The sequence below is a fragment of the Camelina sativa genome, chromosome 15 (assembly GCF_000633955.1).
Source record: "Camelina sativa cultivar DH55 chromosome 15, Cs, whole genome shotgun sequence".
NCBI lineage: Eukaryota > Viridiplantae > Streptophyta > Magnoliopsida > Brassicales > Brassicaceae > Camelina > Camelina sativa.
Genome location: NC_025699.1, coordinates 9,545,501 through 9,571,745, shown reverse-complemented (window position 1 = coordinate 9,571,745; position 26,245 = coordinate 9,545,501). Strand labels below are relative to the sequence as shown.

Sequence of the window (26,245 nt, the reverse complement as noted above, 5' to 3'; positions counted from 1 at the left end):
TAACAAAANTGGATAGTGAAATATGGACACACGACACACACACACCCCTTTGTAGGGCCGATACAATGATTCCGTTCTCATTTATGCATGAACTTGTTTTTCACGGAAAGGGTGATGACAAGTAATTCGGGCCGGGGAGTTGTTTTTTTGTTTGCCCATGTCGTTTTACTCATGAAACTGAAACATTGAGAGTGAAAACGAAAGAAAGCTACATAATAAGGGACATATAGGTAATATTACAACCTTAATGACCGTACTTGTTGGGCGGTCGACCAAAGTTGACGGATGGAGAAGACCCGTTAAAAGAGTCTCATCGCAAAGTGGTGGTTAGCAACTTAGCATCATTCTCTTCTCTCTTTCGGTCCCCAAATTTATAATTTTCACACCTCACTTAATATAATACACATACTGTACTACATAACCCATTCGTATGTATATCACATGCCATATAGTTTATAGCTATATAAAGAGTTTCACGTACGTATTAGAAAAGAATAATTTTCACTCTAATTACCAAATTTTTTTTGTTCTCTCCATGAATTGCATGTTTACCAATACCCTTTAAATAAATCAACTGCATAAGCTATTTTGGCTACCATCACAGATGTGAAGACACTGTACTGATACATATGTGCTTTTGCTCACGACCCTCTTCTTCTTCATAGAGGGACTTCTACAAAGTGTTCATAGTGTTCTGTCCATTTATTTAGAGGCTCCTTGAGCAGAAATTTTGTCTGACATTCCAACAGTATCATGAAGACTTTCTTCTTTTCAACAAGGCTAAAACAGGAGGAGAATATTACATTAGTAACTAAATCTGCTTGAGAAATCATATACTACTACTAGTTGTATATCTCCATGATATATGGACAGGCTAATCTCAAGTAGAAAAGACATACTATAACTATTTGTATGTAAAGAAGAAAGCCAATCCTCGTATCTTAAATTTAACCTTCTACTCTTGTAAAAGTTGCTAGACATAGACCAACACCTACCCTTGTATCTTAAATTTATTCTTCTTCTCTTGTAATGTCATTCATGTAAACATCGATTTTATTAATAGAATTAATGAGTGATATAAAAAGGTTGGAACTAAATTGCAAGTCCCCAATAAAATATTAAACTTGTAACTTGTAGCTTTTCCATCTAAAGTTGGTTGTTATTTTTGTCACCGATGTTTAGAAGAAAAGGTAAAACAGACCTTAAAGTCGATGTATATGAACGGATGTAATAAGTAATAACTCTCTAGTGGCTATCTTTATTTGGCGATTACCTCAATTTTTTAAAGTAAGCATTTTTTTATGTGGCTTTATATATGTATTTAAAGATTCGGATCCTTCTGTACAGAAGATATGATAATTCAACCGCTTTAGATTTGCCCAGTGAACGAACACTAACAAGACCAAAAACACAACGACCAAAAACGAAGAAGTTTAGGGAGAGAGCTTAAAGACCGTGAGGGAGGTTTATGGTTGCATCTGTCATCAGATTCTCCTCTGCTCCATGGCTAACCGATACAAAAAGAATATATTAAATAAAATCAATCACATAATGGACAGATAACAAAAATAAAACAAAACCAAAATTGGTAGGTTTGGTGGGTTTACCTGAGATAGCTGTAAGCTGACATACGGTAGAGACAAGTGAAGACAAGTACGTGCAATCCTATTGTGTAGAAGAAAGAAAAGGTCCTTGCGTATCTGAAAGGTCCAATTGTCTAATTAAATACCGATGGTTCTGTGATCGAGTTTGAATAAGATCAAAAACTGAAGAGCGAGATGCTTACTTGTTTCCTAGAAGGAAGCGACCACTGCTGAGTGTAATCCGATCTCTGATTCCCAAATCTTTAATACGTTGCTCTCTTTCCTATGGAACACATGAATAGTCGCATATGTAAAGAATCGAATGAGAAAAGAATCTAAGGCTTGTGTGTCCATAGTAGGAGAATGTTTTTTTTTTTTTAAACCTTTTTAGAGAATGCTGCAAAAGGGTTAATGTCATCCTCGTAAATTTTCTTGTATTTTGATTCGACATCCGAGCTGAATCCACTTTCAAGATCTTCTACATACTGAGATTGGAGAACGATATCAACCATGGGTAAAACCAGAGCACAAGACAGAAAAGGTTTAGGGGAAACGCGCAATGCAGAAAAGAAATACCTTTTTTGATCCCCGTGAAACAACTTTATCCTGGTTATAGTCTTGGACATAACGGATTTTTCCATAGAGTTTGACGTTGTCAGCTTTGGTCTTCTCCAATTCGTCTGTGAGAAAGCCTATCTTCTCTTTTAATCGCCTTATCTCCTACAACGTCAAGAGAATCCAGAATATACAGTTCAAATACATTTATCTCGAGATAGAGAAGACAGAGGAAAGAGGATATTCTTTTATGTACTACAGTACCTCTTCTGTTTCCCGTAATCGTGCTCGGAACCGATCTCTTTGGCTGCAGATAACTTTAAGCATTGAACTCTGATCTTGGTCTGATGGAACATGCTTCTGATCCATAGGCTAATTATAAAGAAACAGACAACAGATAAAGAGCATTAGTAACTGATAAATTCATTAGTTTGTGTGAGGTATATATAAAAACTATATCTTGGAAACTATATATCTTGGAAACCATATATCTTGGAAACCATATCTTGGAAATACCCCTCTAGTCCATATGAAAACTTTCAGATGTTTTGGCAACAAAGCTCAACGTTAGTTTGAAAAAAACACTTAGATCATAGTAATATATATATTTTTTAACAAAATTCCTGGCTATATTTTTATTCACGTCATAAATAGAAGGCAGAGCGAGCATACACGTTAGACAATCTAAAATTTCTAGTAGAAAACTTAAAGCTACATATGTTATTCTTTATCAAGATCTTAATTCTGAATGATTCGATGCTTTCCCTTTTCTAATGGGGAATTTTCTCAGCTTCGCGAGTGTTGAATGAGAAATTACTTGATTCCTATACATAGGTCAGATTGAAGTACCTCAGACTGCTCGGCCACACCTGCTTCTGAGAACTCCCACTCATTAAACAGAGCACCTTTTCGTTCTTTTGAACTGTAACCCTATGTAACAAGTAAACAAGGTTTTAAGTATAGTCGAAGACTTTGATCTGGGTTTTCCGCTTCACTAGCACAGTTACCTTAAAATGGTAACTACACATTCTTACGTACCTTCAAAATATCATCCTCCAACTTTTGTATCAGTCTTTGTTGTTCATTAACCTTAGCTGTCAGTTCCTCTCCCTTGGCTTCAGCCTTTTCAAGCAAGTAAGTTTTCTCCGAAAGTTGAACCTGGGAGAAGAGGCGGTATTAATTAACCAATGACATCGACTTGTGTATGTTCATGTCAATGAAGCGGGAAAGGGCAACGAAGAGACAAAACTACAGATGGAGATGGTTCATTCCGTAGAAGTTTATGTACCTTTAACTGAGTGACCTCATGTTCCATTTTTCTGTTTTTATCAAGAAGAAGCGACTCCATTTTGCTCATCTCTTCACCAGTGGTAGCAGCATCCCAGTCTTCAGCCTCAATTGAATTGTAACCTACAGCCTAATATGCAAAAATGGCATGACACCATACTTGATAATATCATTACCAGAAAGAACAGGCAAATGGATCCTTGGGTCTGTGGCAATATGTCAATTAGGAGGGAAAAGGGAGCATCAAAAAACACTTGAAATGATGAATACCTGCAGAATTTTCACTTTTTTGCGCAGATCATCAACTAATTTAGCTGATGGTCTTTCTTGAAGCTCTTTCTTCATCTCTTCAATGATAGTATCCTGGTTTAATATAATTAAAATGACGGCAGGCTAACACTAGACCATGGAAAGCGATAGGAAACTGATTTCCAAAAAAAAGTATAAAAATTATTAGCATAAAGACAAAGAAATTTCACCTTTTTATTGAGCAACGAATTGAATTTCTTTATTTCGGCAACATGACTTTCTCGTTCATTTGCTAGAGCTGTCTCAACATTGTGAATCTCCATATTAAGCTCTGAAATAATTTTCTCTTTTGCAGTTAAAGAGTTCTCCAGCATACTATTCGAATCAACATTGTCACTGCAGCGAGCACAACAAAAAATCAAACAAAGCAAAAAATTAGATAAGACCAACTTGAAATTATGTTCCTTGTTATATGGATGCATAAGCGTCACCTCACCTTTTCTTATTATCAGTATCTTCATTAGCTGTTTGCAGCTGAGAACGCAGATGTCCCTGTTACAACCCAATAAACAAAATTGTGCAAAAATACCCAGTTTATCTTCAGACATCCCCTTAATTCAAACATGACATCAAGAGAGAATTTTGTGAAAGACCTTTTCCCTCTCAAGAGTAAGGAGGCGGGTTTGAGCACGCTCCACTTCATCCATCAATAGACCAACTTCAGATTGCTTCGCTGCCGTTTCTTCATCTGATAATTTAGACAAAAGAAAGATGTATTAATAATTTAAGAAGGGACAAAGAAAACGTGAAACAAAAACTGAAAATGTTATGGATGCGTATTGATTACGGAGACCATTCCAATTATGAAAGCACAAAATGAGTGACCGTGTTAACGCTCAATGCACAACCTGACTGAGCACGGAGTTCAAAAAGTTGGCTCTGTGCTAGCTCATGCAATTTTTGCATAGTGGAGACGCTGTCTTTTGCTTGCCTTAACTGATCTTGCAAAGCTTGCTCCCTGTATAAAAGATGAATATGTAAAGGTTAGTGCTAGCTCCAAAACTGCCTATAAATACCCAAAACATTCAGAAAATAAATTATTTTTACCTATCCTTCAAAAGCTCCATCGTTTTCTGGTTTTCCTCAGCCAGATTTCGTTGCTTGATTTCAACAACCTCTTTGATTTTTTCTTCCATCTATATCCAAAATACAACAACACGATATCACTGTTAATCTTCGAAAGTTGTCCGTTACAAGATCACGAAATAGCATCTCTATATAACTCGTCTTTCTGACTCAGTGCATAAGTTTGCATTTGACCTCCCAGAAAAGGCTCAAGCATTCGAGGAAGCTGTGCTTTACAGACTGTTACATTCGTTTAGTTTTGTCACTATACCAATTAAAACAAAAGGTTCAAAGCAAGCTGACCTGCTGCTCAAGCTGGCGGTTCCGTTCTTCTAGCCTTCTTATTGTCGCCTGCTGATTTTTCAGATGAGTTGCTTCTGTCCTAAATTCCTCAAGCTCAACTTTCATTTTTCGATTCTCAGATTCCACTTCAGATAATTTACGATCTTGCTCCTGGAATACAGCAATTAGTAAGTTCAGCTGAATATCATTGAGGCTAGAGGACTTTAGGTTTCTATTATGCAAACACTAGGTAAGTGGAGAATTACAGCAATAGAGGCAAGAGCAGGAAATGGATCTGGTGCTTCATAGAGCTTCTGATAGATATTTAGGAAAGCATTCTCCCCAAATTTGGCCCTCTTGGTAATATTATCTACTTCTTCTTGATATCCCTTGAGCAGAGAATTGAACATACTAAGTTTGTCCTCAGGCGACGCTTTCTTGAAGTCTGTTACCAAGATAAACCATAGAATATGTTAACATCTCCTATTATATTCATCCAACTGAATGACCTAAGAAAACATCAAGGTACGTTTAGATGGAACTAGTTATTAATTCCCCATAGTATTAAGCGAAATAAAAGGTGAAACCAAAAAATACCTCGCGTGCTCTCTGCAAGCTTACGCCGATTTTTCTGGCTGTTTTCTTGGTTTTCAGCTATTCGAAGCCCTTGCTCGTCAAGCAGACTCTTCTCCTTCTCCAGATCAAATTCTGAAACAAATATTTTAAAGACCAGTGAAATCATTTGGGAAATAAACTTATCAAACCAAATAATCAGCAAGAAAACAGTGAGCCAGTTCACCAATTAGCTGTTCAAATACTAAAAAGTGAACCGATAACTTCAAAAGCAATCAATTGGGAATTCCTCAATGCGATCACACTAAACTACCATTGCATTCTCCGGAACATCAATCACCGTCTCTAATTTTAATTCAGCCTTCCTACTTCCACCAAAATCTAAAATAAACCTAACCACTAATTTCTCCTACTACTAAACAAGCTCGAACTCAGCTTTCACTGAGAGTCGAAGCAAACGTTGAAATTAAACATGAATCTGAAACAAACCTTTCCAAAAATTGGTGACGACAGGAATGGGAGAGGAGGAAGAAGACGAAGAAGAAGGAGGCGGAGGAGTTTTATCTCTCTCCGATCCATCTTGCAAAGCCTCCATTGTACTCGTATGCGGATCCCGATCTCGTTTCTCCGATGAACTCACAAGCAAATCCCACTTCAATACGAAGAAAGCTTCTGGGCTTTCGAATCGAGTTTATGAATTTTTCTGAGTTTTGTGTGTTGTTTATTTGTTTTTTTTACTACTCCGATCAGATCTGCTGATACATTAAGAGTTTTTTTAGTGGTAAAGTAGTAATTTGGTACTTAAAAACATTTCCAGCCTAAACAGGCTTCAAATTTCAAAAACCAAAAGCAATAGAATAACTAATGGGCTGATCCTTGCGCTATTCATAGGCCCCTATGTTTGCTACAGTGGTAGAATTATTTCATTTTATTGCATTTAAGTTGAAAAACATTTGTCAGATTTGTTCTGACTATTTTATTATTTAATGATTTTTACATTTTCAACCGATGTTTTCAAAACCGGACCGGACCGGCGGTCGAACCACGTTAACCCACGAACCGGCAACATGTCTGGGTTGGGTTAATATCAAAACCCAAAAGAAATTAAACCGGTAAAAAACCATATCAACCCGCCAAAAAACCAAAAACCGGTGAACCATTAAACCGGATAAAACCGGGTTCTACTTTTTTTTTGAAAAAATGAGTGCAATTAATTTAACTAATTACCTCTTCTTAGCAAATTAGCAATAGTAAGGTTTCTTAGAGAATGAAGATTAAATGTTATACTCTTATTCTCTTATTGTTTGAATTTCTAAAATATTTTATTAGTACTGGTTACACTTTGAGTTTGTTACACTTTGAGTTTATTACTTTTTAAGTTTTTTTAAAAACATTATGATTATTGAAGTATTTTATTTGGCATATCCAATTATATCATAGTTATAATAATTGAAAAAAAATAGAAAACCTATTCATACCTATTATTTATAAAAGTATCATCAAAATCAATTGAACCCAGTTGACCCCGGTCAAACCATGTTGACTCATGACCCAAAAGCTTTCCCGGTTCAGTTACCGGTCCGGTTTTAAAAACATTGTTTTCAATACTCGTTAAACAATTTTAGGAGAGTTTTTTTTTTTCTTTTTGTTCCCATTTATAAGTAGTATTAATTTACATATAAAACCAGATTACGTACATTATACAAACTCTCAAAATTAAACTAGTTTTGTTGAAAATTTTAGCCATTTAAGGATATAAATATACACTTAGTAATAAAAAAATTAGTTCATATATATTATATCTCTCACCTCCTTACATATATATTGATTAATGATTAACTCGATCCAACCCCTAAAATCTGATCTCACCTTCCATAAAAGAACAAATCAATTTATCAAAAAATTTCCTCATCTTGAAAAAGTGCAATATACTAATTAAGGAGTTAAGAATATTTTGCAATGTTTTATGTCTCTTTTTACAACATTTTTGATTTTATTTCCGAAAGTGAAATGTACTAAAGATTAAACCTTTGTGGTGTGTCTCGAAGCGACACCATCAACCATATATATCCACCCTCCATTCTTAAAGCATTTCACAACAAATAATCAAAAAACATTCTCTTCTAAAAATCCTAACTGATTTACGATCTCGCAGCTTTTTATAATAAGATCGACGAAAGACGCAAGTTTTGGTTCAAGCTAGGCAGAAGAATAAATCCAATATTACTTTACAATGGAAAACCAATGGTCTTCGGGTCTTTTCAGCTGCATGGATGACGTCGAAACTAGTAAGAATCTATATATAGAATTGATCAAGTTGTCCTTTGATCTATTGTCACTATTATACAATGATTTAAATTTCTTCATTTTGTTGTGCATTACGTCGGATAAGCTTGCCTCACATTTTGCTGCCCGTGCGTCACTTTTGGACGGATCGCTGATATTGCCGACGAAGGAAGGAACGGTAATACATATATTCATTTACTTGTGAATATGTCCTTATTTGTTAGACAGACATGCATAAATATGTGTGACTCATGTAACGTTGTAAATACAAAATTATGTTGTAGGTTGTATGAAATGTGGGTTATGTTACGTGCTGCTAAGTTTTGTCGTCGCCTTACCGGACTAAGATCCGACGCAAATTCGGGTTACCAGAGTCTCCAGCTTCGGATTGCCTCACTCACTGTTTTTGTGATCGTTGTGCTCTTTGTCAAGAATACCGTGAACTCAAAAACCGTGGTGTTGACCCTTCTATTGGTAATTGCACTTTTTATCTGTTGACCTTGTTACATATATGTACCCCTTTTTATTTCAATTGCCCGATAAATTATAATACAAGCCTAAATAACACAAACTTTTCTTTATGTGACAGGGTGGGATGGGAATGTGCAACGGAGGATGGCTGCTCCTACAAATCAGAAGATGATGGGTTGATTTCAAAGTTTTATGTTTTGCATCAATATTTTAAAATAAATAAATGGTTCATGGAAAAGAGCACTTTTGAGTGTAGTTTTCATAATGACCACATTAGTTTAATTTATTTTCAGTTTTATCAATATTTGTTTATTTTGATTTGATATCACAGAATTGGAAAATCGTCATTTTTTTTACTTCCAAGAGGGCTTATTTTTTCCCCTGATACACAATGAGCTGTATTTGAAACGTCAACTATTTGGACAAGTCAAGGTCATTCCAAGTTTTGAGTTTTGACTTAAGCAAATTAAACTAAACATATGTTAGTGCGTAAATCATGTTTACCAATATCAATTATCATTCTATCATTTCTTTCAGAAAGTTAGTTGCAGTTTTTCTTTATTTTTTTGGTTTCTACATTTAATCAAAACCACCAGTTGGTCCAACTCCAATACGCAATATATAGAAGCCAATAATATTCCAAAACGAATATGATAAACAACGATTGTATCCATTTCCTGTTTTGCGATATCAAAAAGGTTTTCAAGTTAAAGTTACCATATCCACACATATTTTGAATCTGTGTATTCGCATATACACTTTTCATTATCCTCACCTATGATGTCGGATCTTATTAAATTGATTACATAAGCTTTTCTTTTTTGATAATCAACTTGTTCAAATTTGATTACAAAATAAAAGGTTGCATTTGTTTTTTGTTCTCTCTTTTTTTTTTTTTTGAAGAATGGTGACAGCCAAACTAGTCTGGGGAATAATGTTTCATAGAAATCACATACACTTATGAATTTAGTTATATACAAGAGCCCACCATCTCAAGAAAGTTTAAACTTATTCAACTTGTGAAAAACTCTACTTTATATAAACAAAACCATCATCTCTCTCACAAAAACGATTAAGAGACTTGTTATTATAATAGAAAAATTTAGAGAAAAAGAGAAGAAATCCTTTTTAATTTGTTGCCACACTCCAGCCGGGTAAATACTAGCTATGGCTCGACCAGATGGCCAACCGAATCAGGCACAACCTCAGGTTCAACATACGGCTAACCAGAACAACGAGGTACTTCCTCATAACGGTGCAACTGGTAACCAGGCAAACATACCAACGGGCACACCGGTCAATTACCAAACACAAAACCGCTGGAGTTCTCAACTTTTCGATTGCATGAACGACAGTGAAAATGGTTAGATAACTTTATAACATAACGCGATCTTTAAATACATTCTACAATTGGTTTCTTAATATATATTTTTGGTCTTGTGCACATTGGATCAGCCGTGATCACATTGTTAGCTCCATGCGTCACGTTCGGACAAATTGCGGAGATCGTTGACGAAGGCGCGACGCGTAAGTCATTCATACATACACAAAGCTATACAAACAAACACACGCTGACATTGTCATTTGTGTAAATGTATTTATATATGTGTATCACGCAGCTTGTGCGACAGCTGGGGTGTTGTACGGAGCGATATTTTTTACCGGGGCATGTTTCGTCTATTCACACATATTCCGGGCCAAGATACGAAACAAATACGGGCTACCAGATGCTCCGGCTCCCGATTGGCTCACTCACTTAGTATGTATGCCATGTGCTCTTTGTCAAGAGTATCGTGAGCTCAAGCACCATGGTTTTGACCCCATCATCGGTAAACTTATATTCTGCCATCTCTTTTTGATTAGGAGTAATGCTTTTAATATTTGAAGATTTTTTCTATAACTGATGCTGGTTTAAAAATTAGTAATACTATTAAATATCAATTGGTGCAATATAATAGGGTGGGCTGGGAATGCACAAGCACAGCAGCAACAGATGATGGCTCCTCCAACAAGTCAACGGATGATGGGCTGACTCATAAACTTTGGTTATTTTGTTCACAACATATATGTTTTTCCTGTGTTATACACTTTATATATATATATATATATATATATATATATATCATGGCCAAAGATAAACGAACTTTGGTTATTTTATTCACAACATATATGTTTTTCCTGTGTTATATACTTTTATATCTATCATGGCCAAAGATGTAAGGCACTGATTTCATTGTTGTGGGAGCCCATGAACAAACCATGAGTGTGAATTTCACGTAATCTCTTCCTATTTCTGATAATGAATAAGTTTTCTTCAAGTACTTAATCTACATAGTGATCAAATTATCAGTAATTCATGCATAAGATTTTTAGACTTAAATTTCAGAAAATAAACATTTTATTTATTTATTACAAACTGGGTGCTGCAGTTCATCATGGATTACAAATATAGCTAGTAAACGAAAATAATAAATCAGTCAGTTTAAAATCCAAGAAAAATTAGATTTGAAACCCATGATAACATGTCCCAAAATGGTCCAATACACATTTCTGATATAAAGGGTTAAAAAAAAACCCCCTGATTTTTTACCATTATTTTACTAATTCAGTTGTATAGAGTTGGGGTTACTAGTTTACAGTTTACAGTTAACAGTTCAAAGTTCAAACTATAATCTCTCGGGCGTTTAACTGAAACGCCGATGCATCTATTTTTAAAAACTTACATCCCGAAACACCGGCGGATCTTGGGGACAAGTCCGACTCTTTCTCCGGAGAACTCTAAATCCGTGGTCGAGGTAACAATCTCAGGCTCCTTGAAATTAGCTGTCCGGCTTAGCTCCTCGAACGCGTCGACCACGTTCTGTAACCTAGCGACGAACTCAATGAGGAGAGACGCAAATGTTGCCAGTGACAATGCACTAGCGCTTTCGTACGTCTTTGTCGTCTCCACCAACGGTGAAGTTCCGTTTGTTGTCTCCAGATGCGGCGGAAGTACAAGTCGTGCAGGCCACGATACCTGTTTCGAGAAAGTTGGTCTATGGTTCAACGGCTCACGGTGATTCTTCTCGCCCCAGCTCGTTGGTATCTCCAAAACTGCCTCGCTTAGGGATTTGAAGGCGTAGATTGGAGTTGCTTGGTTCTCTGAATCTTCGAGGGAGAGCTCTTCTTGAGGCTCTTGTGATTCCTTGGTGGCTCGGTTTCCGATCTCCCAGCATTCAGAATTGACGAGAAGGTAAGATTTCTTGTCGATCTTGAGCTGTAATTCTTCTGCAGCTAGGTGAACTTCGAAGAGAAGGTCAACTGGTCCTATCTTCTCCATCTTCTTCACCTTTTCACCGAGCTCTCTTAACAATTTGGCTCCTTCTACGCCAACTCTCTGAAGTTCTTGCCGGAAAACTTGTCTCCGTTCCTCTGGTGCCTGTGAAGAAATGTTCCCAGATTAAACTCTAATTTTATGAACAACTCATTTCTCAAATTCTGATTTGTATTCACATCTTGATTACTACTTTGATTCTATCTAAATTCCACAAGTGTATGAATCTCTCTTAGAACCAGAGGAATATCCGAATACACACACATCCATAACAAGTCATATACTATGTTGTTACCTGGATTTCTGAGAGAATGCAACCATGCAGTGCCATCACAGTGAATGCACAATGCTTGAGAGCACCACTGAGCTTGACATAGTTCTTCCATGGGTAGTTAAAAGACTTGTATGGTCCGTGAGGTGGCTCCCATATTGCAAAACTCATCTATGCAAATACAACAGAGACAAAACAAACAAAGTCAGAGGCGAGAAGCAAGGATAGAAAAAACACTTAATGATGATGATTCCACAACGGCAATTACCAAAGACTCTTCTTGGCTGGTTGATTCAACCGCTGATCTGTAACCCTTGTAAACAGGATCCTCTGAGGCTTGGTATGTGAGGATTTTGGAAGGGATTCTCTCGTATTCAAGACAGCGGAGGTATCCATTCACACAACCTGCAAAACCAAAGCCAAAACCCTTTCTTTTACAATTCAAGCACCCTCTTCACAAGACTCAGAAAACCAAAAACATTCCTACTAACCTTCAAGGGAAGTAGCAACATTCAAAAAATTCTTGACAACAAGGTTATGAAGATCCTCTCCAGCCCATATAGGATAGATAAACATATTGACACCTAAACTAACACCAGCACCAAGAGCTATAAGCAGAAACCGAGAGATAGCCACTTCTATGAACTCCCCAGTTCTGAACCCAGAAATCAGAATATAGCAATACGTAAGCAAGAAAACCCGAAACCCATATTCATAAGCTTTCATCGCCGGGTATAGTTTCATAAAAGTTGCGAGAAACCCTGTCAAGACAGAAAAACACATATACATAAGCAGAGAGAACACCAAAAATGAATAATACATAAGATTTGATGACGACATACCAATGCAGAAGATACTAAGAGTGCAGAAGAGCTCTTCCCAGTCGCCACATAATGTGGAAATCTCAGCCATTCCAAGAGCAAGACCTCCAGCTGATAACGTCCCAAGCGCTCTATTAAACCCTTTGCTTAGAGTTGCTCCTATTAACAACCCCAACAATGTATTACCACCACACAATTTCACAATAAAGAAAACAATACTAGAGATGTAATTAAGTTCAATGCTACAGTAATCGTCAATTACACACAGTCCAACCAAAACCAAACACTTGCATTTTTATTTTAATTTTTAAAATCAAGAAAACGACGAATTCATTCTACAGATGAAAGCAACAACGCACGACTCTCTTTCTTAAACCCTAAACCAAAAATTTCGAATTTAATCTCCAAAAATCGTGGGAGAAAAAACCTAGGGAATATAGTGTGAGATAAAGAAGAAGATGAAGTACCGTACCGATGGTGAATTCGAAGACGACGACGACAGTAAGAATAGCCCAAACAGAGTAACGGCTAAGATCCGGATTAGGTTCCTGGAAAAAAATCAAAAGCGCAACAATCATGAGAGCAAGACCAATCTTCGCGGAGAAGACGATCTTTCTCGGATCAGATACTCCCATATCCCAAGCTTTCTTCGCCACATCTTTAACACCGTCGACCACTCCGGAGATTCTCTCAGATAGATTACCACACGAACAACAGCAGCATAGCCTTGTTCTTCCATTATTGCCTCCTTCGAGAAGATCGTTAGATTCGATGTCAGTGAATCTGAAATCGGAGAATCCATTATTCGAAAGAAGCCTCTCTCGTTTCTCTAGTATCGCATGCCTAAAGGAACCTTGCTTCGCCACCGCCATTACTAGACGGGATTCTCAAAGAAAAGAGAAAAGCTTACTATGAAAGAAAAGAAGAATGGCGAAGATATTTTTGTTGACTGACGAAACTGTTTTAAGTGGTGGGTGGTGGACCTCTTTTCAGTAGGTGAACAAAGTGGTCACCTTTATGAAGCAAAACGACGACGTTTTAATTCTTCTTTATATGTATAAAATGACTTTTATTTATGTGTGTGGGGGCAATAATAATGCTAATGCTACTTACTTTAATTACGTTACGTTACGTCACACGTGGTCGACATATAATTTGTCAATTTAATTAGGACCTTAATTAGGTATTGAATTTTTTTTCAATATGCAAACACGTAATCCGTTGAAATCCAGAGCCTTCTTCTTTGACGTTTTATTTATAAAAAAATCAACTTTACTTTATGCAGAAATGGAGATTCCGTGATTATTTATTCATTCCATTTCCAAGTTTCTTTTTTCTTGAGAAAGAAAAGATTAGGATCTAAAGTATCTTAACATATGTCATTATTATAGCTAGTGCAAAGAGGCTAAGTAGAGGAAACAATTAGAAAACTTTATAAGAATGCTGAAGAAAACAATACAAGGATTATTCTAGTAACAAACAGTGTGGACAAAAATACACGATGAGATTTAAGTTTTGATGATATATGATCATAGACCTAATCGACAGGGATTTCGACGTCCATCTCTGGTTTACAACTCCCAAAGATCTGTGACATTGGAGATAACAAGAAAAAAGGAGATGCAGTTTTCAGATTCTAGGAATGTGACAAGTTGGAGCATTAACTGGAAATTCTGATGATAACAACAATCACGAGAAGCTAAAAAAAATTGGTACCTTTACGAAATCCTCCACTGTTAAGAAAGAGTCACTCGTGTATCCTGATTCCTTCAGAACCTGACGTAGCACTTCCTGCACCACAAAAGTGAAAGAACACACAAGACACTTGGTGTAAAACACTTGTTTACAGCCTTTAACACTACTCAGGATCAATTGATCATAGCCATAACGGTTTAAGCAGAGATAGGATCACAAGATGATCAGAGTCAATAGCAAAAGAAGAACACAAGGAAATATTCTAGCATTTATCACAGAGTTTGACTGATATGTCACATGAGTAATGGAACAACAAAACAGTTAAAATGAGGTAACATTAGTGTTTCCGCAGAACAATCATTACACGCTAATAAGAGGAAGGTTTTAGTAGATAGATTAATGATGTTTCATTCTTTTTAGTTATATTTTAACAGTCACTTTCTATAAACTCAAAAGTTATCAACTTTCTCTATACATCATACCTCTCTTTGCTCATCTGACATGAATGATCCCGATAAGTCACGCAACACTTCCATTATATCTTTAAAGGATACCTTCCCGTTGCAGTCCGAATCATAGACTTTAAAGATCACTGGAAAACAAAGAAGCTCTTATGATCTTTCCATACAATAAACTGCAAAGTGAAGATTTGCCACAAAATCTCATTCGAAGGAAACTTATCTACTTACGTTGAACTTTCTGTCTTAGACTTGCCTTAGCACTAAATGCAGACAAGAAAGCCACAAAATCCTTGAAGTTCAAACCATCAACCATCTTAAGCAGCCTCTGTTATTTAAATCCAACAAATTTTTTAAAAAGCTCTCACTCAATCCAACATGATTAAACAGATTTTTAAAGTAAAGAAATATCAAAACCTGAGATAGTGGATTCATTGCAAACTCAGGCACAGAGAGAAACTCATCAGCAGATATAAATCCTTTTGCATTACGATCTAACTGGCAAAACCTTTGATATAGAGATAGAATCTCCTGTTGCTCAACTGAATCAAACACACACAAAAGTATTAACCTTTTAAACATATAAGTAAGTAAAAAGAAAAAGACAGAGACAAGGGGAGTTGTCGGAAAATCTCACATAGTTCATGACAATGGCTCTGGACTTCTTCGATGTCGTATTGAGTCAGCATCGACGAAGTGTTTCCCATTTTTATGCCTTTCACAATCTGATTCAATTATGGTTTATTCATCACAACACAATTAATAATCGATCACAGAAAAATTTCATGAAATCCCTAACTCAGAAAAATTACTGATTTTTGGGGATTAAAGGTCTGATTAAAGAAAATTTGATAGTGATTTCAAAAAACAAAACATGATTTTTCTCAACTTACTGATGTGAAAGCTTATCTCTTTCTTCTTCTGCCCGCTTTTGATTTTCTTCTTGGTCGCTGGCGTTTGATCTGATTCTTCCGTATCTCAGACCGTTTCGCCGGAGATCTGCCTTAGTAAAACTAAAAGGCCAAAAGGACCCAATTTTTTTTTAAAAAGCCCAATAATATAAAACCAAGCCCAAATACACTTTTAACTTCACGCGCCCAAGCTTAGCGCGTTGCAATATTAGCGCCTTGTTCATCCGGAGGAGTTTGCTCTCCATTGCTCTTTCGATTTTGATTTCGCTTCTGCAAGCATTGATACTCTGAGAGCTCTGAGACGAGGCAGCCATGTTTTCGTCTCTCTCAGCTCCTTCCTCACTTTCTTCTTCGTTGATTACTTCATTCGTCGCCGTCAAAGCGCCTCCGGTCACCGGACCTCTGGTTCCTCGTCGTGATCTTAATTCTGTTCGTGTCAAAGCTTGCTCCAATCAGAATGGTTCTGGCTATTGTTTTCGGGAAAAGCTCAAATCTTTTGCTAAGTCAGCGATTCTCGTCGGCGCTGCAGTTTCCATGACCGGAAAGTTCGCAACTTTACCGGTGAAAGCAGAAACTCCGGTTATCACTACCGAAGAGACCTACGAGGAAGTGAAAGAAGAGAAATTGTCTGAATCGTCGCCGTTGTCTGAGCTTCTAGACTCCACTCCTGAGGCCGTCGAGAAGCTGAGATCACTATTGCAGCAGAAGCTAGAGAAAGGAGAAGATGAGGAAGCTCTCAAGCTACTAGAGAAGCTAGTAACCGCACAACCAGACGAAACAGAGTGGAAGTTTCTGATGGCGAGGCTATTAGGCGAAATGGGTCGCGTGGAAAACGCACGCCAAGTGTTCGAGGAAATTCTCCAACGAAAGCCATTGTCGTTGGAGGCTTTGTTCGAGAACGCATTGCTCATGGACAGGTCCGGGGAAGGAAACGCAGTGCTGCAGAGGCTGGAAGATGCGTTGTCTGTAGCAGAGGCTGAGTATTTGGTGAAGGAAGCGAGAGACGTGAGACTGATCATTGCGCAGATACATTTCTTGCAGAAGAACGTGGATGAAGCATTGAAGAGCTACGAACAGCTGACAAAAGAGGATCCTAAGGATTTCAGACCTTATTTTTGTCGAGGTATGATCTATAGCTTGCTTGACAAGAACGTCGAAGCTAAGGAACAGTTTGCTAAGTATAGAGAGCTTTCTCCGAAGAAGTTTGAAGTAGAAGGGTACTTGAGAACTCCATTGTCTAAAATGAAGCTTTTTGGTGGTGGGGATGAGAAGTGAGTTAGTTAGATAGCTCTCGTATCGTATCTTATGTGAGGGAATAAGACACGGAAGATTAAACTATTTTCCTGAGAAATTATGTTGGATTTTTGCTATGTACTTTGAAACTCATCCGTTTTTGGATCTTGTTTTTGTTTATCCTGTGATTCTTAATTTGTGATACTAAAGTAAAATTTACTGGAACGAAGAGAGAGACAGAGAGAGAGAGCCGAAACGGGACTTATTTTGAATATCAGAAACTAATGCTGTGGAGTGTAACAATACTCAAAGCTCAATTACAGGAATGTGTTGGTCCGAAGACCTACAAGTTTCGAAGAACAAGAGAAATCTGCATAGAGTTTGGAAGATATCAGGGAGCCATTAGCAGCTTGTGACAAGATTCCATTTTATGTCCCGCATGAAAAGCTCAGACATCTGCATCGCTGAACCAAAAAGAAAAAACAAGAAAAGCCTTCGTATCAGCTGAGAGTGAAACAAGCAGGGGGTTGTGCACAATAAACCAATAATGTACAGCAGTTCGAGATCCATATTTTGCACAATTCATAACCTCATAATATAACAGTGGACTTGAAAGGTTTCACTCTAAACTAAAAACACTCCTTGAGGTCCAAAATATGTTTCATCTTTCAGATTATCATAATCAAGCCATTACTAGGATTAGCTTGATAATGGAGTTCTAACAACCAGTGTTCCTAAATACCTCAATAAAAATACCTCAATATAAGTGATTGATTCATTAACAATTCATATACAAACAGTAACTAGTCACTTAACAAGGAAAAGACAACGAGCAAATGAAGGCCTTTCCTTTGATTAACTGGCAACGCACTCTAGTTAAACCACAAGCATGGAGGCTAATACTAGGCTCCTAGAATCACTAATACAACCAATTTAGAGCTAGACATGCTGAATTTTTCTCAAAAGTTTTCAATCCACAAGAAAAATAAACAACCAATCCTCCTTCCAAAACCAGCTAGTTTACCTCAGATCAATGAGGTGCACAACATTATTCAGATTCAACAGCCTCCGGTTTGGGACCTGCACAGACAAATCAATATCAGACTAACCAATTCAACATGACAGTTTCTCTCATCAATCAAACAAAGAATGAAAAGCAAATTCCACAAATGCACTAGCTACCATAAAAAAAACAATCCAATAAGACTTATCGATTGATCTTTCAAATGGCATTTACTAATCCAGCTCGACATTAACCAATTAAATAAAACGTTTCAGCAAAGCATTCACAATTAAACTCACCGTGGAGCGAGATAGGGCGGTGGTCTTTTCCCCAACCAACGCCACGAGTTGAATCGAGATACTGCTGGACAAGATGACGGCATTTCTGGTAGTGATTGACTCCTTCGACGCGGTAACACCATTTGACCTTCTCGCGCAAGATCTTAGCCTTCTCGATTTGGATCCATTTCTCCCGAACGATGTGCTCTCTCATTTCAACCATCGCCACCGGATCCTTGTAAGGATTTTCCGGATCAAATCCATCCGGCGCCGACTCTTCGAACTCCGGTAATCCCTTCTTTCTTCCCATTGCTTCTTCTCCTCTCTTCTCCTTTTCTTCTTCAGTCGTCGTCTTCGTGATTCTCTGAGTTTGGGACCTTTCTTTTGTTCAGATATTATATTGGGCCTATATGTCCAATACATTGGGCTTATCACTCTTTCTTGGTCTACTTGACAATGCAATTTTAACCCAAAAAAATATTTATATTATAATACAAATTAAAAACAATTAATTTTCACATTTAACTCACATAATATAAAACTGAAATCATATAAATTCTCCCTATAAATTATACATTAACTTTATTTCTCTACTAATTTCTCTTTCTATAAATACTCATTATCTTATTCTCTTAGTCTATCACTCTTTCATTCTCTCATCTTTTTCCACTACTCTCAAATCTCTTTTTTTTTTTGTTTTGTTTTGTTTTGTTTTGTATTTTTTTTGTTATTGTTGTTGTATGGGTTATAAAAAATCAAATCAAATATCATTGTAAAAGCTTAGTTTTAGAGTTTGTATGATATGTATATCTTATATATTTATTTTAATCTTTTAAAATGTTTATCTCCATTTTCTATTTTATATTAACATCTTATAAGTCATTATTTTCATACATCAATATTCACCACACAATAAGATCATAAAGTTGAAATGATCCATATGTAATTATCTATTATGTCTCTGGTTATCTCACATATTCATGTATCATTTTTAATAATTTATAAAGATCAATATAATATTTAAAGATCAATATAATTATCCATTTATCCATTTATAAAGACTATTTTGTTTTGTGATCCAATTGTTAAATCTGCAGAGATCAATATAATATATATATATATATATATATATTTTTTTTTTTTGAGATTTTTGAAAACAAAAAGAACAGAATTAAACAATTGGTTTTTTGTGTCTTTAATCAAAATAAAAAATGATCCAAAAAACAAAACATATTCAACTGGAACTTAAATATAAAAATAAAATATAATTTTAAAAATATCATTTCACTAAATTCTCTAAAGATGAAACCATTAGTATGAAATCTAGCACTATAAATTAAATTGATGAGTGAAAACCAAAAAAATATAAGTTATCCTTGGGATTTTAAAAATTATTGAGATTGAAGAATTCATATAATTTTATAAGAAAACTAATTTAGTTTGTCACTTACAAAGTAATATTTTTTATTTTGAAATATTATGTGTAAGTATTGAGTTTATATCAACAAACAACCAAATTATGTGAATTTTGATTCAGCCACTTGGTATTCCTTTTATTTTAGGTTATAAAAAATTAAAATATTTAATTATAAGTAAAGACATGTAACTCCATTTAACTCAAATGTAACTACTATCCAATAATTGTACATTAATTCATTTCTTCTACTAACTTATTTATCTTTCAAGAGAAAATATTTTTGGTTAAATTTTAATATTTTTTATTTATTTTGGTTGGCTAAACTTATATTCATATTTTGGTTGGCTAAATTAATATATTTCTCATGTAAAATTATTGTTTATAATATATTTCTTATTTCAAAGTTTAAAGCAATATATCATATATATAAAAGTAAGGTTTTGTTCTCTCCTTATTGGTTGATTTTCATTTAATGTTTTCTAATTTTTTTTTTTTTTTTTTATTTGCTTTCTAATTGCTTTAAACAATATTTAAGATCCAATAAACACAATACATTTAACTCACACATTAAAATAAAATTATAACTGAAAATAAAATAAATTATGCATTAATCATATTCTACCACTCAATTTTATTCAAACACAATAAATTACTATTGTAACTCCATAGTTCTAAATGTAACTTCCATCATTTTTTATCATATAAATAAGCATTCTCTCAATCTATCATTCTCTCATACTGACATTCTTTTACTATCTCATTTTCACATTCTCTCATTCTCTTCTACAATACCTCAAATCATTTTTCGTTTTTTTTTGTTATTTTTGATTTCTTATTTTTGTTGTATGGGTTGTAAAAAAAAAATGAAATATCATTGTAAATTGTTAATGCTAAATTTTAATTTTAGAGACTACATGATATATATTTTACATTGTTCTTATTTTAAAAGATTTATCTCCTTTATCTAATTTGGATTATTATCTTATAAGTAATCATTCTCTCTTCCTCTCCCACCAATATCAAATGTTGTTATATCTCATATGTGTTGTAAGAGTTTGATTCTATATTTTAATTTAGAAAGTATTATATATATATATATATATATATATTTATTACATTTTTCTATTTTTTAAAGATTCATCTTCATTATCTAATTTGGATTACCATCTTATAGTAAACATTCTCTCCTCCTCTCCTACCAATATCAAATGTTGTTATATCTCATATGTGTTGTAACTTGTAAGAGTTTGATTCTATATTTTAATGTAGAAAATATTATATATATTTAACATTGTTTTCAATTTTTATTTTATTTATATAAAAAATATTTCTTTTATATTTCTTGCCTTTCTAATCTATTCATATTTATTTTTTAAATTTGCATAGTTAAATTTAAATTCACATATGTTGGTTTTAACAAAACAATCAACTTTATTTGAGAATTAGATGTTCCTATTCATTTTTAAACGATCAATGTGTAACATATAAGCATTTTGTCTTGCAATCACAAGTTCCATTTCCATTGCTTAACTCCATGGTTAAACTATAATATATGTTGTCCTATTTGTAGGAATAACAACATACTTATTTAATTTATTTAAAAGAGCAGATGATTAAACGAAATAAACATTTCTCCAAATTTTATAATTCAATCAGTGAGTGTACTTATTACTTTGAAAAACTTTTACATTGAAGTTCATAAAATCATATAAGAAAACTAAAATACTATATCACTTCAAATTTGGAAGGAAACACTTGGTATTCCTTTTAAAAAAAGTCAAGACACATATAAAAATTTATTAATATTTAACTCACTTTAAAGACATTAAAGGTCATTTAACTCAAAAATAAATTCTATCCAATAATTTCATACATTCCTCCCACAAAAAAAAAATATATATATATGTTCAAGATTGTATTTAAATATTACATAATTTTTTAGTTAGCTAAATTTATAGTCACATATATACAATATATATACATAAGAATTTATATTACTTATTAACACCATAATTCGACTCATTATTTGCTTAACTCAAAAGTGGTTTCAAAGCCAACTAAAGAAAAACATAAACATCTTATTGATATTAGACCAAAACATGGGCATACAAACATAATCACTTACACGGAAGATATTTAAAAAAAATAACTTCTTATTGCAACATCCACGTATGAAGGGTTTACATAAGTAGTTAATTAAAAAATCTATAATACAATAAATATATTGAAAACAATATTAGTCAATGATAAGATTGGATCCTCAAAAGCAAGAAACAACATCTTCATAATTCATAAAAAATAAACGTCACAATTATACACATCTAAACGAAATGGTATAAACATATAGTGTATAAATAAAAGTGACGGCAAAGCCTGTATATACCTAATTAAAACGAAATAATACAAAAGAGAAAACGAAAAAGACCAAAAAAAAAACAAAAAAGTGTCAATTACACCACAACCCACGCAACAATCTATCAGTTAACATTATTACATTGTTATATCTTTAAAAAAATCTATAGATAATTTTTTTATAAATTTGTCAACTCATTATTAAGCTTTAGCAGTTCCGATAATATCGAATGTTATATGTAAAACTTGTATTTCTTGGCTACGACATTGTAATCAGGCTGTTTGTTTACTCTAGTAGATCATGACAAAACTTTCAAGGATTACAGAAAATCTACACTAGAAAAGAAAAAGAATCTAACGTGTAGACAAATTTGTAGATTATGTGGACTCCAATATTTACGATTATAAATGAATTATAAGGTGAGGTTTCGTGGTGTCACTTCATCTTGATTATCATATTTTATATGTTAACGTCTGTTTAAGTAATTAGTGTATAAATAATAGACCAGTTGCAAGGTATGACTGATTCAAGTATCCATATTATATATATATATATATATATATATATATATATGACACTGATAGTGATTCAAATAATACTGATAATTTCACCCATTAACCTAGTTAAGGGACTTGGCAATAATGTAACAAAAGAACATTCGATATAATACAAACAAATTGTAACTATATTGATTTTTTTAAAAAAGTTTATGTAATAATTTTTTTACCGTTAATATATATGATATAAACTATACTGATACATGAGTCATATATGATTCATATAAACTATACTAATATACGAGTCACGATTGATCATATCATTACTAATCTATTAACCTTTTCCCAAAAAAAAAAAAACTCTCTTACTGCATTCATATAAAAATATATTAACATGTGTAGATATGTGTGATTCTAGAAAGCCAGAAGCCTAGAAACAAGGACGAGAAAAGTATGGAGAGGAAATTGTGAAATTATTCCACCGGTAGGATTGACATATATGACAATCAACATATCCGTGTACAAAAAAAAAAAATCTCCGAATAACTCCGCCTACTACAAATTTGAAATCTAAGACTTATATCTTAATAATATTTTCTTGTATATGTATATATAATATACACATTCCATTAGGTTGGTGGGATATTTAACCACTCTTCCAGAGTAATTATTTTAACCTTGTATTAAGACTTAAACTAACTATGACCTCTATAGACTGTTCTATCTATTCAACCAGAAAATCCAATGTGAACAAATTTTGATCTCCTAGCTAGGGTCGGTTAAATTAAACTTATAACACTAACTTAAGAAAAACATATACTAAAATAACTTTCTTTTTATCCGTGGTAACCATCCCATCTTTTTGATGTTTTCTCTACAATTATAAGAAATGAAGTTTATTTGGGGGACCAAATACAGTATGTAAATTTTCGTTGTTTCCTAAGATATTTTATATGAAAGACAGATATATGATTTGGGTCATTTTATTTACCTACGTATCAAGAAATAATTGGGTCCACCAAATCCATATTTTGGTTCACACCCGACAATCGAGGAAATATTTGCACGAAACATTTTAACATAAAATATGAGTTATACAATTCGAAGTATATATGCATAAGAGTCGCAACGCAATCTGATATCCGAAAACCCAACTTGAGCGTATATTAACATATTTTATTTTAGAACATTGCATGTGTTTATTTGTATGGATGTATATGGTAGTGTGAGATAAGCCAAAAGACAAGTGTCAATAGAGTAAGATGGATGCAATGTGTCAATAGAGTAATAGGGATGCAATGATAAAATATGGAAGCGTTTCCTTTATAATCGCTATAATTTTAAGATTGATATAACAGTTTATAAATTTTGACGATTAGTCTATATTTAGAATTATAATTCTCATATATAATAATTAATTGCTGAAACGAGTAAAGAATGGAGAAGCCATGCATGCATGTTCACATTACATTGGGCACTAGGGTTTCATGGTGGGTAGAATTTGGTGAAGTTGGTTGGACAAATCTCACGTAAATCCATATTATGTTTCTATAATTATATATTTTATGCAGATATTAAGACGGACGTTATTTTATAAACATAGTAATGCAATCTAAAAGGAACATTAATATATACGCCGACAAATATTTTATTTGACACTACAGTAAATATATATAAGGTCATTTCTACACACATATGTTATAATAATAATAAAACTAGGATACGTATGCGTGGAGAAATACCTTGAATCGTCAAAATGTTAGCTGTAATTATCAACAGTTGAAAAAGACTACCCGTGGCCGCTTCTACCTCAAGATCAGTATTTGGTACACGAATCATTATTTATTTTAATATATAGTTGAGTTATATAATTATATATATGTATATAAACCCCATCTATGTCACATTAATTATTGAAAAGCTTTTGGCAGTCAATCTCCTTCGTCTTCTTCAAGAGAGAGAGGAGAACCATTCTTCATATTTTTGTTGCCTCAAGTTAGAAGACAACAAAAAAATGGAAGATAATCTTCCTCCAGGGTTCAGATTTCATCCTACAGACGAGGAGCTCATAACGCATTATCTAGTTCGGAAAGTCTCCGATACAGGATTCACCGGTAAAGCTGTCGTCGACGTTGATCTTAACAAGTGTGAACCTTGGGATTTGCCAGGTAAATATACTTTGATAATCATTATAAGATATGTTTCTTGTATACTGTTCGCCCGTGTTTATATCATATCCAAATAAATTTTGTTCCCTAATTTGTCCAACAATAGTTTTGGGGATAAGAATATATATGTGGGTATGCTATATCTGTTCTATATTATTTGTCTATGAATTTTCATAAAATAAATTTAGAAAACATAAGAGTATAAAATATTATATGTAAAATCAATCAATCATGTCTCCAGCAAATAGGATGAAAATGGATTAGTCATACGACATACCATAAAACATCACTAGAAGACATAATATACTTATATAACAATACATATAGATGAATACGTGCATTATATACCACTTAATATAACTTATATAAATGAAACCATAGTTTATTTCAGCGACCATATATTTCATTTCTAACTACGTTTATATACAGGTGTATCTAGCCTACCAAACATGTGGATAATAGATACCATATTTATAATTTTCTAGCTAGTTGGTTAATTAATATTGTACTTGGAGTTATATTACATTTATCCAGAAAATTGATAGTATATATGTATATACTTAGGCTCATTGTGATGTCTGAGGCGATTACTAATTAAAATTAGCCCATACCTATATATGCGGCTATGCTAATGGTATCAAAATAATGTGTACATATGCAGCCAAGGCTTCAATGGGAGAGAAAGAATGGTATTTCTTCAGCCAAAGGGACCGGAAATATCCAACCGGTTTGAGGACAAACCGGGCAACAGAAGCCGGATATTGGAAAACCACCGGAAAAGATAAAGAGATATACCGAAGTGGAGTGTTGGTTGGGATGAAGAAAACCCTAGTTTTCTACAAAGGAAGAGCTCCGAAAGGTGAGAAAAGCAATTGGGTTATGCATGAGTACAGACTTGAGAGCAAACAACCCTTCAACCCCACAAATAAGGTACATACCTAGTTAATTTAACACCAAAAATAAAAGTTCTGACAATGCATATATATATATATATATAGATATGTATCATGATACATATGTATTCTATGGACCATGGGTTTTTATACCCGACATATGCCTCGACTCATAGACCCTTTAATAACCCACTTAATTATACACCTGCTTTAAAAGTAAAAATCATAAATAGTTGGTTTAAAAAAAATTAATACATAATCTTGATTCTTTGAATTTTCAGGAGGAATGGGTTGTATGTAGGGTATTCGAAAAGAGCACGGCAACGAAGAAAGCACAAGAACAACAACCTCAATCTTCACAACCATCTTTTGGATCTCCATGCGATGCGAATTCATCAATGGCAAATGAATTTGAAGATATCGAGATTCCGAATTTGAATTCAAACTCATCAACCATCGATTACAATAATCATATCCATCAATATTCGCAACGCAATGTTTATTCAGAAGACAATACTACAAG

At 34.1% G+C, this 26,245-nt stretch overlaps 7 protein-coding genes and 1 pseudogene across 9 annotated transcripts in view; 4 read left to right on the top strand and 4 right to left on the bottom strand.

The window, feature by feature from the left end:
* Nucleotides 392-6,429, bottom strand: LOC104746218 (protein CASP). Of its 2 annotated transcripts, XM_010467645.2 has the most exons (20): nucleotides 6,144-6,429; nucleotides 5,679-5,789; nucleotides 5,348-5,526; nucleotides 5,103-5,252; nucleotides 4,782-4,870; nucleotides 4,583-4,692; nucleotides 4,328-4,422; nucleotides 4,171-4,226; nucleotides 3,905-4,070; nucleotides 3,696-3,788; nucleotides 3,427-3,555; nucleotides 3,177-3,296; nucleotides 2,988-3,068; nucleotides 2,403-2,510; nucleotides 2,160-2,303; nucleotides 1,967-2,068; nucleotides 1,787-1,866; nucleotides 1,608-1,700; nucleotides 1,455-1,507; nucleotides 392-780 (listed from the first exon to the last, which is right to left on the bottom strand). In XM_010467645.2, the coding sequence occupies exons 1-20, from the start codon at nucleotides 6,247-6,249 to the stop codon at nucleotides 752-754; spliced, it is 2,094 nt and encodes a 697-aa protein (XP_010465947.1). In that variant the 5' UTR covers nucleotides 6,250-6,429; the 3' UTR covers nucleotides 392-751. The 2 variants fall into 2 exon arrangements, with proteins under 2 accessions (XP_010465947.1, XP_010465948.1); XM_010467646.2 differs by lacking the exon at nucleotides 392-780 and having other exon boundaries at nucleotides 1,338-1,507.
* On the top strand, nucleotides 7,888-8,591 carry LOC109129298 (annotated as a pseudogene).
* LOC104746217 (protein PLANT CADMIUM RESISTANCE 5-like) lies at nucleotides 9,501-10,480 on the top strand. The gene is made up of 4 exons (XM_010467644.2): nucleotides 9,501-9,774; nucleotides 9,867-9,938; nucleotides 10,031-10,240; nucleotides 10,370-10,480. Exons 1-4 carry the CDS (start codon nucleotides 9,579-9,581, stop codon nucleotides 10,441-10,443), a joined length of 552 nt encoding a protein of 183 aa, XP_010465946.1. The 5' UTR covers nucleotides 9,501-9,578; the 3' UTR covers nucleotides 10,444-10,480.
* On the bottom strand, nucleotides 10,900-13,773 carry LOC104746216 (aluminum-activated malate transporter 9). The gene is made up of 6 exons (XM_010467642.2): nucleotides 13,289-13,773; nucleotides 12,838-12,975; nucleotides 12,487-12,756; nucleotides 12,264-12,400; nucleotides 12,020-12,166; nucleotides 10,900-11,829 (listed from the first exon to the last, which is right to left on the bottom strand). The coding sequence occupies exons 1-6, from the start codon at nucleotides 13,686-13,688 to the stop codon at nucleotides 11,131-11,133; spliced, it is 1,791 nt and encodes a 596-aa protein (XP_010465944.1). The 5' UTR covers nucleotides 13,689-13,773; the 3' UTR covers nucleotides 10,900-11,130.
* Nucleotides 14,225-15,972, bottom strand: LOC104746215 (calcineurin subunit B-like). Its single transcript, XM_010467641.1, has 7 exons — nucleotides 15,863-15,972; nucleotides 15,607-15,694; nucleotides 15,387-15,511; nucleotides 15,201-15,297; nucleotides 14,994-15,103; nucleotides 14,533-14,607; nucleotides 14,225-14,404 (listed from the first exon to the last, which is right to left on the bottom strand). The coding sequence occupies exons 2-7, from the start codon at nucleotides 15,674-15,676 to the stop codon at nucleotides 14,354-14,356; spliced, it is 528 nt and encodes a 175-aa protein (XP_010465943.1). The 5' UTR covers nucleotides 15,677-15,694; nucleotides 15,863-15,972; the 3' UTR covers nucleotides 14,225-14,353.
* LOC104746214 (protein SLOW GREEN 1, chloroplastic-like) lies at nucleotides 16,084-17,301 on the top strand. Its single transcript, XM_010467640.2, has one exon. It carries the CDS (start codon nucleotides 16,193-16,195, stop codon nucleotides 17,153-17,155), a length of 963 nt encoding a protein of 320 aa, XP_010465942.1. The 5' UTR covers nucleotides 16,084-16,192; the 3' UTR covers nucleotides 17,156-17,301.
* LOC104746212 (NADH dehydrogenase [ubiquinone] 1 beta subcomplex subunit 10-B) lies at nucleotides 17,361-18,772 on the bottom strand. Of its 2 annotated transcripts, none has more exons than XM_010467639.1 (3): nucleotides 18,416-18,772; nucleotides 18,138-18,193; nucleotides 17,361-17,569 (listed from the first exon to the last, which is right to left on the bottom strand). In XM_010467639.1, the coding sequence occupies exons 1-2, from the start codon at nucleotides 18,702-18,704 to the stop codon at nucleotides 18,162-18,164; spliced, it is 321 nt and encodes a 106-aa protein (XP_010465941.1). In that variant the 5' UTR covers nucleotides 18,705-18,772; the 3' UTR covers nucleotides 17,361-17,569; nucleotides 18,138-18,161. The 2 variants fall into 2 exon arrangements, with proteins under 2 accessions (XP_010465941.1, XP_010465940.1); XM_010467638.1 differs by having other exon boundaries at nucleotides 17,361-17,577; nucleotides 18,416-18,771.
* LOC104746211 (NAC domain-containing protein 72-like) overlaps nucleotides 24,541-26,245 on the top strand; it is a 5,409-nt gene continuing 3,704 nt past the window's right edge. The window contains exons 1-3 of the mRNA XM_019236697.1: nucleotides 24,541-24,829; nucleotides 25,491-25,759; nucleotides 26,004-26,240. Coding sequence (XP_019092242.1) covers nucleotides 24,541-24,829; nucleotides 25,491-25,759; nucleotides 26,004-26,240 — 795 coding nt within the window. The remainder of the gene's footprint in view (nucleotides 24,830-25,490; nucleotides 25,760-26,003; nucleotides 26,241-26,245) is intronic.

Coding starts and splice junctions, on each gene's coding strand:
- LOC104746218 (XM_010467645.2), bottom strand. CDS start 6,249: ATGGAGGCTTTGCAAGATGGATCGGAGAGAGATAAAACTCCTCCGCCT. Junction 3,069..3,176: donor TGGAGGATGATATTTTGAAG/GTACGTAAGAAT, acceptor CTTGTTACATAG/GGTTACAGTTCAAAAGAACG. Junction 1,867..1,966: donor TTGCAGCATTCTCTAAAAAG/GTTTAAAAAAAA, acceptor TGTGTTCCATAG/GAAAGAGAGCAACGTATTAA.
- LOC104746217 (XM_010467644.2), top strand. CDS start 9,579: ATGGCTCGACCAGATGGCCAACCGAATCAGGCACAACCTCAGGTTCAA. Junction 9,775..9,866: donor CATGAACGACAGTGAAAATG/GTTAGATAACTT, acceptor ACATTGGATCAG/CCGTGATCACATTGTTAGCT. Junction 9,939..10,030: donor CGTTGACGAAGGCGCGACGC/GTAAGTCATTCA, acceptor TGTATCACGCAG/CTTGTGCGACAGCTGGGGTG.
- LOC104746216 (XM_010467642.2), bottom strand. CDS start 13,688: ATGGCGGTGGCGAAGCAAGGTTCCTTTAGGCATGCGATACTAGAGAAA. Junction 12,976..13,288: donor CGTCTTCGAATTCACCATCG/GTACGGTACTTC, acceptor GGTTGTTAATAG/GAGCAACTCTAAGCAAAGGG. Junction 12,401..12,486: donor TGTTGCTACTTCCCTTGAAG/GTTAGTAGGAAT, acceptor TTGGTTTTGCAG/GTTGTGTGAATGGATACCTC.
- LOC104746215 (XM_010467641.1), bottom strand. CDS start 15,676: ATGGGAAACACTTCGTCGATGCTGACTCAATACGACATCGAAGAAGTC. Junction 14,608..14,993: donor TGTCAGATGAGCAAAGAGAG/GTATGATGTATA, acceptor TTTGTGGTGCAG/GAAGTGCTACGTCAGGTTCT. Junction 14,405..14,532: donor CAGTGGAGGATTTCGTAAAG/GTACCAATTTTT, acceptor CCAATGTCACAG/ATCTTTGGGAGTTGTAAACC.
- LOC104746214 (XM_010467640.2), top strand. CDS start 16,193: ATGTTTTCGTCTCTCTCAGCTCCTTCCTCACTTTCTTCTTCGTTGATT.
- LOC104746212 (XM_010467639.1), bottom strand. CDS start 18,704: ATGGGAAGAAAGAAGGGATTACCGGAGTTCGAAGAGTCGGCGCCGGAT. Junction 18,194..18,415: donor CCGCCCTATCTCGCTCCACG/GTGAGTTTAATT, acceptor TTGTCTGTGCAG/GTCCCAAACCGGAGGCTGTT.